Source organism: Pinus tabuliformis, chromosome 2_1 (assembly GCF_031772625.1).
Source record: "Pinus tabuliformis cultivar Carrire ecotype Pingquan chromosome 2_1, CPIR1, whole genome shotgun sequence".
Taxonomy (NCBI): domain Eukaryota; kingdom Viridiplantae; phylum Streptophyta; class Pinopsida; order Pinales; family Pinaceae; genus Pinus; species Pinus tabuliformis.
In genome coordinates, this window is record NC_142299.1 from 521,763,767 (window position 1) to 521,778,127 (window position 14,361).

Below are 14,361 nucleotides of genomic sequence, written 5' to 3' on the forward strand. Positions count from 1 at the left end.
CTTATATTTGATGGCATTAAATAATAGGCTTGATTAAATTTGTGTGAAAATTGTTGTATTGTTTCATCTGGCTATCTTTTTAACTGATTATATTCTTCTATGATCACAAGAAGATTGACTTTGATTATCCATCTATCGAGGAAAATTTTGACAAACTATTGGAAATTTGAGATGCTTGAAATAGGTAAATTTTTTAAACAACTCTTTACTCTACTTTGCAAAGAAAAAGCAAAAAGCCTAATAATAACATCATCTTCATCAATTTCAAATAAGTCTAGATAATTCTCAAAACCTTGAATATGTTTTTGAGCAGTGATACCATTCCCTCCATCAAACCTAGGGAGATACTTGTAATAATTGTTATGGAAAACATGGAGTGTAGGAGGTAAGATGAGTGGCTGATATCTATCAGGAACTTTATGAGGTACTAAAATATGTATAGGGATTGTATGATTAGTCTTGATTGTTTGATGCTCCTCAATTTGAAAATGATCTTCGTAAGAGTTAGAAGACTGTTGTTCAAATCTGTAAGGAGACTTTATATCTACACTTTTCAAAGGGAAATAATAAAAATTTAATCTCAAATATTCTCTGAAATACAATATACATCAAAAAAATTTATCAATGAGAAAGAACATAATGACTTGGATAACAATCCACGTTAAAATCCTAATCTTTTCACATAGTTCCCTTAGGTTCATTCCTCCAGTGGAGTCTTGATTGTGGAATTGATTTGGAGTCACTAGGTGGATGATTTTAACCTTTGTGTGTCTGATCACTATCCACCATAATAGATCATATCTAAACCTGTAAAACAATTCTGAAGAAAATGTTAGTTTTCCACAGTGGAGTCACCACTATGTTATCACCCAATGATTTCCCAAGGTTAAAGAAGGAGCTCACTGGGGTAACCACAAACCAATATTTTAGGCTTAGGCTCTAGCCAACCTAAGTCTAGAGAGGGCTCTCTCTTTATGATTTAGCTTTGTTTTTATGGGATTTTATGCTAGTTCTTAGTGTTCATTGGGGTTTTGGTTTTGAATTGAAGGTTGAGTAGTGGAATTCTCGGAGCAGATGGATAGAGCTAGGTCTTCAAGCCATTAGTCTATGGAGTCAACAAATGGATAGCATAAGTGGACCAAATCATTAAAGGGAATGTTCACAGGGTAGGCTAGCAAATAAAAAGGCAAATCTTTAGGCCTAATGGGTGAAGTAATTATAACCACGGTGAAAGGGCACTTAGGAATCCTTGGACCGAGATTAGAATGAAGAACAGAGGGTGATCGTAAACAAAGGGCAATCAAGAATCCTTTGCTATAAACCAGAGGAGAGACTACGGAAACTAAGGAGAAGTTAAGAAATCCCTATCTAAGATAGTTTAGAAGAAAACATTCAGAATGTAAAGCAGTCAAGACAGAGTGCATTCAAACAATTGCTAAAATATCATTCCTTGCTATATATTTAAATTTTAAAGAAACAAATAAATTATGGAAAAACATAAGGAAAAACAACATTGAACATGAGAGAATACTTATTTGTATTTCGCCTTACACAAGAATCCTATAAAATTTCTGATCTTTATTCCTTGATCTAGCAAGCCAATCCAGTCATTGATACAATAGAACTCTTATTTGAGAGAAAAAGTCTATATAAATGTCTTGGAATCCACCCAAAATACATCAAATGAAGAAGTATTTATACAAATTCTAAACTGAAATATCTTGAAAAAATATCAAGATTGGTTTTACAAATATCTCAAACGGTTTTACATTGATAGAACTTAAATAAAGGACCTTCAAAACTAATGAATCTATTTGGCACTATATTTATGGATAGAGGGTGAAAAAAAAGAGAAATTTGAATTTGATAGCAACTCTTAATTGATGATGAGGCTTCCAAGTCACTAACTTCATCCTTTCTTTGTGCATTTTGCCCTAACAATTTTGCAAAATTAGGGTCCATTGATACCTTTGTATATCTCAATCCGAGATAGATATGCAAAAACTGAAAGATTTTTTTGTATAGAAGTATTTTTTCGAGATAAACCTCTCTTAGTTTCCAAAAATTAAGCTCATGTTCACAATATTCTCTACACAAAGATGTCAAAAAAGGACGTTCCACAGTCCGAAATATAGGCTGTGAAGACATGCGCATACTTATCTCACGTTTGGTAATACATGTGTAAAACGTGAGATAGTTTTTTGTAAATTAGACTTTTAGGAACACAAACGTCCTCCATTTTTTCAAAATTCATCTTGGATTGGCCGAAATAGTTTCTGAAAAATGATGACTTAAACATGAAATTTCTGAAGAATGTACCATTTTTGCTCTTATTTCATCTTTTAACCTTAAATTTCTTTTAACTTTTTTCACTTTTACTTTGGATAAACTTAATTGTTGCTGGTGAAAGTGTTTTTGTCTCTATTTAACCCTTACTTCCTCCATGTTTACTTTTATTGTTTACTTTTACCTCTCTATTTTTTCATCTATCTTCACTTTGACATGAATGTGTATGCTTTGTAACTGACTTCCCTACTGTTTGTCTTCATGCTAGATGCCTTACTTGACTTGGTATTCAATTTGATACTCTTTAACCCTGATACTCTTTGACTATTCTTTACTATGTCATTTTACCCTCACTGTATACTTTAGGTTTTTACTGTCTATTTCAACAGTAAATCATTTAATTTCATGTTTCCTCTACTTGTCTTTTAACTGTATGTTTTAGTTTCAATCTCTATTTGAATAGATTTGATAACAATCTCAGAGTAAATAGGTCTTATGAATAGTATTAATACTTTTTTTTTTAGGAGTATTAATACTGTTTATCCAAGGCCGCAGTCTTTTGATCATCTGTAAAATAAATAAATAAAATTGTTAGGAAAATGTTGGGTTGACAGGGAGGGTCATCAATGGCTCTATCGAGCTTTATAGGTCCATGGAGTGAGTCCAAAGTTCTTTTGGGAGGTAAACCATGCTTGAATTGTTTAGCAAAGGCTTCAGGTGGTGCAGAAGGGTTACACAAGGTTTTACTGCACAAACAGGTGAAAATGAGCAAAACTAGGTTTTTGTGTTTAAACGAGTAAACGTTTGATTTTTTTGAATTTTGGCTCAAAGTGAACAGCAGATGGTTTTTTCATTTAGCTAGAGGGCAATAAGTAGTTTATTTCGCATCGCTTTTGTGGGCTTGGTGGCATTTTGGAGGGGCCACCTAATTCCACTCATTGAATGACACGTAGCATCAGGGACCAGGGGGAAAACCACTTTTTCAGCTAGGTATCATTCGGCGAATGGGTTGGCCTGATATGGATAAGGGCTGTTGGATGTGGAGGGAGATGATTGCATAGTGATCGGGCGGGGAAGCTGCACAGAGGCTAGTGGGGGGCCCGATGGGTGCTTAAGTGTGACAATATCAAGGTTAATGATGGGTTAAGGCGGGATTAAGCCATCGAGGTTATTAGCAGAGGATTTAATCGGGGTTTTTCCTAACATAATCACAGATCGATTAGTTAGTAGGTTTGGTCGGGGTTTTTAGATGAGACTAATAGTTTATAGTTAAACTAAGGTGTAGGGCTAATTAACACATAGGAGCTACATATATACAGGGAAATGGGGTTTATTATTGGGATTTAATAGAATAAAATTAGTAATTAATATGAAAAGATGAGTAGAAAAGGGAAAAATCACTAAGTAAATGCTCTTTTTGTGAATTTGATTTTTTTCACATATTAACATTAATACTTAGGGTAATGTGTTTTGGTGGGTTTTTTATATGAAAATGCTTTATGTGAGGGGGGAAAATGCTTTTCCTAGGCAAAAGTGTTTTAGCCTCAAGAAATGAATATTATTAGGAAAATGAATGAACTGAAGGGGGGGATGAATTTTTATGAGGGGAATTTAGTACTTGATATCCATAAATCATTGAGCCAAGGGTTCGGTCCCTCCAAAATTCAGAGAAATTGTTGGGTCCCTATAATACTAGTGATTACCCCATTACTATTGTAGTTATACCCCTTATTTATATTGTTGTGCCCCTATTACCCCCATATTGTTATTTCTGTGCCCCTTAGAATCCCTCTATTGTTATTTTTGTGGCTTTATATTATTATTGTTAGGTCGGCTGGATTATATTGTGACTCCTTAGACTCCTATATATAGAAAGGAGGTTTTGTCATTTGTATCATCCAAGAATTGTTCATTTATGTAATGTAAAGGAGGTTGCCCCCTCGAAGAGGCTGAATTCTAAGGCGTTGATCTTTCTTTTCTATCTTTTCTTGAACTGGTTTCATAACATTTGGTATCAGAGCTTTGGATTCTAGGGTTTTGCTGCTCCAAACAGGTCATCGTGGAATTTTCGCTATAACTTTTTTTCTGTGATGTTTCAGAAGTCGAAAAAAAAACCCATTTGAGAAGACATTGCGCTGAACCTTGGGTTCGAATTTCAGAGCATGTCGCGCGATATTTTCGGAGATATGATCTGAGGAAGTTGGTCTTTTGGCAGACTCCGGAATTACATTCAAAACAGGTGACCTGGGGAAAATCGTCATAACTTTCTTTCTGAGCATCGGATTGAAATTTCGTAAGAAGGTGTAGAAAGAGGACAGACTGTAGTTTTATTTTGTATATTTTTCAGAGTCAAAGGTTGGAACAGTGATACATGGCACTTCATACAATTTCACTCTACTGAACTAGTCTATAATCAGGTCACTGCGGGAGATTGTGCATAACTCTTTCTTGGAGAATCCAATTTGGATCAGACTAGTGGCATTTGGAAGAGGACATAGAAGGCTACTACAGGTCACAGTTTCAGAACTGGATGATTCGAAATTACAGAGATACATCAGATTCAATATCAGTCTTCTACAAAGTAAAAAAAAGGTGTGTTGTTTTTTTTTTTTTTTGCATAAGCTTGGTTTGAAGGAATTCAAAGGGAATAGTAAAGCATTATTATCGGTAACTGATGCCCCGAGGAAAGAAAATGCAAACACCTAGTAAGGAACCTGAAAGCTCTAGCATGACTCATGAAGAAGAGGAAGAAATGCTACATGATATATCAAAATTACAAGAACAAGTGCAACAAATGTCACGCTCACAAAAGCTAACAGATGCTAAGATAAATGGCACGGAATCTAAGATAAATGGTGTGGAATCTAAGATAAAGGGCATGGAAGCTAAGATGGATGATCTGAAGAAATTTTGAGGATAGATTTGAAGACAGACATGGCAGATTTGAAGACAGATTTGACAAATTTTCTACAAGAAATACTTACTAATGGTGAAAAGGTTGTAAAGGAAACTCATGATGTGAACAAAAGAAATGTTAATCATGATTCCATAGACTCTAATGTTGGATCGAAGACCCACCATGTTCCAAAAATCGATATGAGGAAGTTTGATGGCAAGGATCCCGCCACATGGATATTACAGATGGAGCAGTTCTTCGATCTCAATAATGTGCAAAACACACAAAAGGTACGTATGGCAACTTTATATTTGGAACCAAATCAGTTTGTATGGTATCAATGGCTTTGCTCTCGTAAACAATTTATCACTTGGGAAATTTTTACGGAAGAATTAATAGCACATTATGAGGATACAAAAAGCAACACTTTTTTTAGACAAGTGATAAGTCTCAAACAAAAGGGTTCAATAATGGAGCACATTGAGGAGTTCCAAAAATTGAACATAAGGGTAAAAGATATTCCAGAGGAGCATAGGATTGATGTGTTCATAGGGTCTTTAAAGGATAATATCCAACATGATGTGCGCCTTTGGGAACCTGATTCATTAGAGAAGGCATTCAGGTTAGCAAGAAAAATGGAAAGCAAAATTATGGCAATTAGGAAGCATACCATTCACAACTATAAAGACGGAAGTGTTGTTGCCCATAGTCTTCCACAACCTACAAGGTTGAAACCACAACAATTGAAAGAAAAAAGAGCAAAAGGGCTTTGTTACAATTGTGATAGAAAATACACAAAAGGTCATAAGTGTGCTGAGAAGAAATTATTCTACATAGATTGTGAAGAGGAAGAAGAAAAGGAGCAAGAAAGGTCAAAAGAAGAGGATATATTCCAGGAACAAAGCCTAGATGAAGAACAAATAAATCCGACCATATCTTGTAATGCATTGGCGGGAATTACCACTCCTCAAACCATCAAAATAGAAGGACAAATCAAGAAGAAAAAGGTAATAGTGTTGATTGATTCAGGAAGCACCCACAATTTTATTCATTGTAGGGTAGCAAAAGAATTGAATTGCTTCCTATATCCAGCACCAGAGTGTCAAGTGATGATTGCAAATGGAGGAACAATAAATTGTTCTGGAAAGTGCCATAATATCAAGCTATCCATGGGAGAATATGTATTGACTATCCCAATGCTTTCCATTCCAATGGGAGGTGCTGATGTTGTACTAGGAGTCCAATGGCTACAATCCTTGGGTACAATAGCTTTTAATTTTCAAGAACTTTTCATGAAGTTTTCTGTGGAAGGAAAGGAAGTTGAATTAATGGGTATTGCAGGGAAACCAGGAAAGATAATCAGCTCTAATGGCATGACAAAGCTTCTAAAAAAGGAGCAAAGAGGTGTAATTGCACAATTATGTTCGCTAGATGTTTCCACATTGGAATCATATATTTCTCCAGATCTCCAAAAGGTCCTAGACAATCATTCCAAGGTATTTGAGACTCCCAAAGGTCTCCCACCTATGCGTGATCATGATCATGCTATTCATCTGATTCCAGGAAGTGTTCCTCCAAACATCAGGCCGTACAGATATCCATATGTCCAAAAAAGTGAAATTGAACATATGGTTGCAGAAATGCTAGAGGCTGGTATAATTCAACCGAGTCAAAGTTCTTTCTCAGCTCCAGTAGTATTGGTGCACAAGAAGGATGGATCATGGCGCATGTGTCCAAATTATAGGGAGCTCAACAAGCTCACTAATAAAGATAAGTTCCCCATTCCTGTCATTGATGAATTAATGGATGAATTGCATGGATCAATTTACTTCACCAAGTTGGATATACGTTCGGGATATCATCAAATCAGAATAAAGATTGAAGACATTCCGAAAACGACATTTAGAACTCATGAGGGTCATTATGAATTTTTGGTCATGCCTTTTGGCCTTACCAATGCACCTTCAACATTTCAAGGTTTGATGAATTCAATTTTCAAACCATTCCTTAGAAAATTTGTGTTGGTATTTTTTGATGATATACTAATCTACAGCAAGTCTTGGAAGGATCATGTTGAACATGTTGACAAGGTGCTACAACTATTGGAGGAGAAACAATTATATGCAAAAAGATCCAAATGTTTCTTTGGAGTCCAGGAGGTGGAATATTTGGGTCATATTGTATCTCATGAAGGAGTTAATGTAGACCGTGCAAAATTAAATCCATTAAGGAATGGAAAATCCCCACATCCATAAAGCATCTGCGATGGGTAATGGTTGTAACAAACCCGCGGGGTGTTGATGTTCAGCTTTAATTAGCTGACATTCTATGCATCGTGCCAGATATTCCGTTACATCCCTTTTCATGCCTGGCCAATGATATTCCTTTCGAAGCGAAGTGATTAACTTTTAATATCTCGGGTGTCCCGCATAAGGACTTTTATGATTCTCGTCCAGAATTTTCCTCTTAATATCACCCTGGTCGGGTACACATATTCTTTTCTTGTAACGTAAAAGGCCTGCCGCGTCCAACTCATAACCTTGTTGCCTGATGTGGGTGTTTGAATTCTGCAAAAGCTGTTTCTTTTGCTGGTAGATTTGATCTTCCTCAGCTGCCTCTATAATTTCTTTGCTAAGGGTAGACCGTCCTTCACTAAGACCAATTTCATAAAGACAATGCGCTTTTCGGCTTAACGCATCCACCACCCGGTTCTCTTTCCCTTTTAAGTGTTTGATTTCAAAATCAAAACTGCCCAAAAAGTCCACCCACCTAGCTTGTCTAGCATTTAAGGTTGGTTGACTTAAGTAGCTAGTTAAGCTGTGATGATCTGTCATCAATAAAAAATTTCTTCCCACCAAATAATGGCGCCACATTTTTAGCGCATGTACAACAGCAGTGAGTTCCAGATCATAGGCTGAATACTTCTGTTCATGTTCCTTCAATTTTCTGGATTCATACACGATCACCTTCCCCTCTTGCATCAGCACCCCCCCTACACCTTCTTTGCTGGCATCTGTGCAGACTACGTAATCCTTTCCCGGGTCTACAATGCTCAGCACAGGTGTAGTAGTGAGCAAGTGTTTGAGTTGCTCAAAGCTCTGCTGACACTCTCTTGTCCACTTAAAGATTTTCCCTTTCTTTTGCAAGGAGGTGACGGGGTATGCAACCCTGGAAAAATTTCCACGAACCGCCTATAATATCCAGCCAGCCCCATGAAAGACCTGATATCAGCCACGTCTTTTGGTGTTGGCCATTCCATTATGGTTTTAATATTTTCAGGGTCTACAACAATGCCTTCCTTGGTGATGATGTGCCCCAAATACTGGATCTGCTTTTTATAAAAGTCGCATTTGCTAAATTTTCCATATAACTGATGTTCCCGTAGAGTCTGTAGCACAAGTCTGAGATGCTCTTCATGTTCTTTAACATTCCGAGAGTATATCAGTATATCATCAATAAAAATTAATACGAATTTATCCAAATACTGATGGAAAATACTATTCGGCACATAAACGTTGCAGGTGAGTTGGTCAACCCGAAAGGTAGTACCATGAACTCATAGTGTCCATAACGGGTTCGAAAAGCAGTTTTGGCTACATCCTCTTCCTTAATTCTGATTTGATGATAACCAGATCTCAAATCGATCTTTGAAAATATCGTTGCCCCTTTCACCTGATCGAACAGTTCATCAATACGGGGTAGTGGGTATTTGTTTTTCACTGTCAATTTATTCAGCTGGCGATAATCTATGCACATACGGAGTGTTCCATCCTTCTTCCTAACAAACAGTACTGGGGCTCCCCAGGGAGATACACTGGGACGAATGTATTTATTGTCTAACAGCTCCTGCAGCTGCATCTTTAATTCGGTTAACTCCGGCACACTCATTCGGTACGGTGCTCGAGACACTGGGGCTGCACTAGGCACCAACTCTATGGTAAAATCCAAATCTCTTTTAGGGGCCAATCTTGGTATTTCCTCAGGAAACACATCTGTCAATTCCTGCACTACCGGTATGTTTTCCAGTGCATTATGTTTATCTTCAGATTTTGCATGACCCACTTGAACTGCATATACTTGACACTTTTTCCGGATGCATTTAGCCAGTTGTGAGGCAGTAATTGGTCGAATCTAAACTGGCTTCAGAATACCTCCAATTTCCTGTTCATTTCCCATTTCATCCCAGTAGGAGATTGTCTTGGTTTTGCAGTTTATTATGGACCACCACCTTTCCAACCAGTCCATTCCAATTAACACATCATAAGAGCCGAGAGGAAGTACATTTAATTCCGCTGTCAGTGTCTGTCCAGCTATCTTTAATGGACAGTTGCTGACCTTGGCCAGCACCCGCCTTTTGGCCCCGGTAGCTAGCTGAACCAACCATGGACTCTTAAACTTAACAGATTGTAAATTACAGCTTTCCACTATTTTGGGGCTAACATAACTTAATGTAGCTCCTGGGTCTACTAAAACAGAAACAGTTTGATCAAAAATCTTACCTTCGAACTCTACCATCGTTGGCTGGTAATCAGCTTGACGGTCCTCGAGAGCAGCATTTATTCTTGGTATGGACCGAGCCACATCACCTATTCTAGAAGCTTCATAAACCTGGGACACCTGATCACTACCCTTTCGGTGAGGACAGTTCTTGATATAATGTGGCCCACCACAACCCCAGCATTGTACTGGCGGTCTAACTGTCCCCTCATTATCAACTCTGCCCGGCTGCTCGCTATATTTGGGCTCATTAGGTGGTTTCATTCTGAGCTGATTTCTAGACTGACTCCTACTGCTGGGCCCTTTTGAACCTCCTTTGCTGAAACTGCCACGAGCTCCCTTAATTCCCATAGTGGTTCTGCTTCCCTTTCTATCCACCCAACGCTTTCCAAAGCTATCTCCCCTTTGTTTATTCTGCTGATAGCATATTCTAGCTTTCCGAATCGATTCATCCATGGTCTTCGGGTTATCAAACTCAATCCTTTCCCGCATTGTTTGGAGTAGACTGCTAACAAACCGCTGCACTTTTGCCTTTTCCTCCCGAATATATGGTACATAGCGGAGCAGGGATGTAAATTTGGTAATGAATTCATCCATGGTCTGCTGCCCAAGCCGCAGATCATGGAATTCCCGTGCTTTTTCATCGTAAAAGCGTTCAGTCAAGTATTTCTCCTTGAAGTACTTCTGAAAAATTTCCCAAGTTATATCCTGTTCGCTCACTCCCCGCACCATCTTAACTTCCTCCCACCATAATGTAGCTTTGGCCTGCAGCTGGAAAATAGCAAGTCGTGCCTTAAGATGGTGGTCATATTCGTAAACTTGGAAATATTTGTTCATGTTTATTAGCCAGGCTTCCGCAGCCTCCTCAGACTCCCCATCAAAATGCGGCGGCTTAATCTTCCGAAACTCTCCTTGTAGTTCTATCCGCTGTCTTTTTGAGGTTTGATGCTCAGAAGCGTTGTCAGATTTCTCACCTCGAGCCTCCGCCCTGCCCTCCATTTCGTCCTGATCAGTATGGTAATCTGGTTCTTCTGATACATGCTTTTGCTCCGGACTGGGCTTAGGCTGGTGCTAGTTTTGTTTATCTGATAAACTTTTCAGAATCCTTTCCTGTTCCATGGTCAATCTGGTGTTGTCCTCTCGTAAACGAGCCATCTCGTTCTTCAATTCTTGGACTATCTCCAATATGGTCAAGTTGGTGCTGCGTGCCTCCTCCCCTAGCTGCACCCAAATCTCAGGATTTCCCTGAGGGTGGGTGTTGGGTCCCTATAATACTAGTGATTACACCATTACTAATGTAGTTTACCCCGTATTTATATTGTTGTGCTCTTATTACCCCCATATTGTTATTTCTGTGCCCCATAGAATCCCTCTATTGTTATTTTTGTGGCTTTATATTATTATTGTTACGTCGGCTGGATTATATTATGACTCCTTAGACTCCTATATATAGAAAGGAGGTTTTGTCATTTGTATCATCCAAGAATTGTTCATTTATGTAATGTAAAGGAGGTTTCCCCCTCGAAGAGGCTGAATTCTAAGGCGTGGATCTCTCTTTTCTATCTTTTTGTGAGCTGGTTTCATAACATTTGGTATCAGAGCTTTGGATTCTAGGGTTTCGCTGCTCCAAACAGGTCATCGTGGAAGTTTCGCTATAACTTTCTTTCTGTGACGTTTCAGAAGTCGAAAAAAAAACCCATTTGAGAAGAACTCTGGCTGAACCTTGGGGCCCAATTTCAGAGCGTTTCGCGCGATATTTGCAGAGATATGATCTGAGGAAGTTGGTCTTTTTGCAGACTCCTGAATTACATTCAAAACATGTGACCTGGGAAAATCGTCATAACTTTCTCTCTGGGGATCGGATTGAAATTTTGTAGGAAGGTACAGAAAGAGGATGGACTGTAGTTTCTTGTATGTGTGTTTCAGATTCAAAGGTTGAAACAGGGACTCGTGGCACGTCGTACAAGTTCGCTCTACTGAACCAGTCTAAAAGCAAGTCATTGTGGGAGATTTCACATAACTCTTCCTTGGAGAATCCAATTTGGCTCAGACTTGTGGCATTGGAAAGAGGACACAGAAGGCTACTACAGGTAGAAATTTCAGAATTGGATGATCCGAAATTACAGAGATACATCAGATTCAATATCAGGCTTCTATAAAGTGAAAAAAGGTGTGTAGTTTTTTTTTTAATTTTTGTGTAAGCTTGGTTTAACGGAATTCAAAGGGCATAGTAAAGCATTATTATCGGTAACTGATGCCCCGAGGAAAGAAAATGCAAACACCTAGTAAGGAACCTGAAAGCTCTAGCATGACTCATGAAGAAGAGGAAGAAATGCTACATGATATATCAAAATTACAAGAACAAGTGCAACAAATGTCACGCTCACAAAAGCTAACAGAAGCTAAGATAAGTGGCGTGGAATCTAAGATAAATGGTGTGGAATCTAAGATAAAGGGCATGGAAGCTAAGATGGATGATTCGAAGATAGATTTGAAGAGAGACATGGCAGATTTGAAGATAGATATGAAGACAGACATGGAAGAATTGAAGAAGTTGCTACAAGAAAGGGTCACTAATGGTGAAAAGGTAGTAAAGGAAACTCATGATGAGAACAAAGAAATGTTAATCACGATTCCATAGACTCTAATGTTGGATCGAAGACTCACCATGTTCCAAAAATCGATATGAGGAAGTTTGATGGCAAGGATCATGCCACATGGATATTACAGATGGAGCAATTCTTCGATCTCAATAATGTGCAAAACACACAAACGGTATGTATGGCAACTTTATATTTGGAACCAAATCAGTTTGTATGGTATCAATGGCTTTGTTCTCGTAAACAATTTATCACTTGGGCAATTTTTACGGAAGAATTGATAGCACATTATGAGGATACAAAAAGTAACACTTTTTTTAGCCAATTGATAAGTCAAACAAAAGGGTTCAATAATGGAGCACATTGAGGAGTTCCAAAAATTGAACATAAGGGTGCTGAGAAGAAATTATTCTACATAGATTGTGAAGAGGAAGAAGAAAAGGAGCAAGAAAGGTCAAAAGAAGAGGACATATTCCAGGAACAAAGCCTAGATGAAGAACAAATAAATCCGACCATATCTTGTAATGCATTGGCGGGAATTACCACTCCTCAAACCATCAAGATAGAAGGACAAATCAAGAAGAAAAAGGTAATAGTGTTGATTGATTCAGGAAGCACCCACAATTTTATTCATTGTAGGGTAGCAAAAGAATTGAATTGCTTCCTATATCCAGCACCAGAGTGTCAAGTGATGATTGCAAATGGAGGAACAATAAATTGTTCTGGAAAGTGCCATAATATCAAGCTATCCATGGGAGAATATGTATTGACTATCCCAATGCTTTCCATTCCAATGGGAGGTGCTGATGTTGTACTAGGAGTCCAATGGCTACAATCCTTGGGTACAATAGCTTTTAATTTTCAAGAACTTTTCATGAAATTTTCTGTGGAAGGAAAGGAAGTTGAATTAAGGGGTATTGCAGGGAAACCAGGAAAGATAATCAGCTCTAATGGCATGACAAAGCTTCTAAGAAAGGAGCAAAGAGGTGTAATTTCACAATTATGTTCGCTAGATGTTTCCACATTGGAATCATCTATTTCTCCAGATCTCCAAAAAGTTCTGGACAATCATTCCAAGGTATTTGAGACTCCCAAAGGTCTCCCACCTATGCGTGATCATGATCATGCTATTCATCTGATTCCAGGAAGTGTTCCTCCAAACATCTGGCCGTACAGATATCCATATGTACAAAAAAGTGAAATTGAACGTATGGTTGCAGAAATGCTAGAGGCTGGTATAATTCAACCGAGTCAAAGTTCTTTCTCAGCTCCAGTAGTATTGGTGCACAAGGATGGATCATGGTGCATGTGTCCAGATTATAGGGAGCTCAACAAGCTCACTATTAAAGATAAGTTCCCCATTCCTGTTATTGACGAATTACTCGATGAATTACATGGATCAATTTACTTCACCAAGTTGGATCTTCGTTCGGGATATCATCAAATTAGAATGAAGATTGAAGACATTCCGAAAACGGCATTTAGAACTCATGAGGGTCATTATGAATTTTTGGTCATGCCTTTTGGCCTTACCAATGCACCTTCAACATTTCAAGGTTTGATGAATTCAATTTTCAAACCATTCCTTAGAAAATTTGTGTTAGTATTTTTTGATGATATACTAATCTACAGCAAGTCTTGGAAGGATCATGTTGAACATGTTGACAGGGTGTTACAACTATTGGAGGAGAAACAATTATATGCAAAAAGATCCAAATGTTTCTTTGGAGTCCAGGAGGTGGAATATTTGGGTCATATTGTATCTCATGAAGGAGTTAAGGTAGACCCTAGCAAAATTAAAGCCATTAAAGAATGGAAAATCCCCACATCCATAAAGCATCTGCGAGGATTTCTTGGGTTGACAGGGTATTATCGCAAGTTTGTTAAGAATTATGGGAGAATAGCAGCACCTCTAACAACATTATTGAAGAAAGATTCATTTTCATGGACTTCGGAAGCAACAAAGGCCTTTGAAAATCTTAAAGAGGCAATGTGCCAAGCACCGGTCTTAGCTACGCCGGACTTCACAAAAACCTTTATTGTGGAATGTGATGCTTCAGGAAATGGAATTGGTGCTGTTCT

The 14,361-nt window shown here is 38.1% G+C and overlaps 1 protein-coding gene across 1 annotated transcript; it reads right to left on the reverse strand.

Moving 5' to 3' along the window:
• Positions 1-7,590: 7,590 nt before the first annotated feature.
• On the reverse strand, positions 7,591-10,678 carry LOC149201244 (uncharacterized). The gene is made up of 4 exons (XM_089401238.1): positions 9,695-10,678; positions 9,334-9,553; positions 8,732-9,249; positions 7,591-8,373 (listed from the first exon to the last, which is right to left on the reverse strand). The coding sequence occupies exons 1-4, from the start codon at positions 10,676-10,678 to the stop codon at positions 7,591-7,593; spliced, it is 2,505 nt and encodes an 834-aa protein (XP_089257364.1).
• Positions 10,679-14,361: the final 3,683 nt, after the last annotated feature.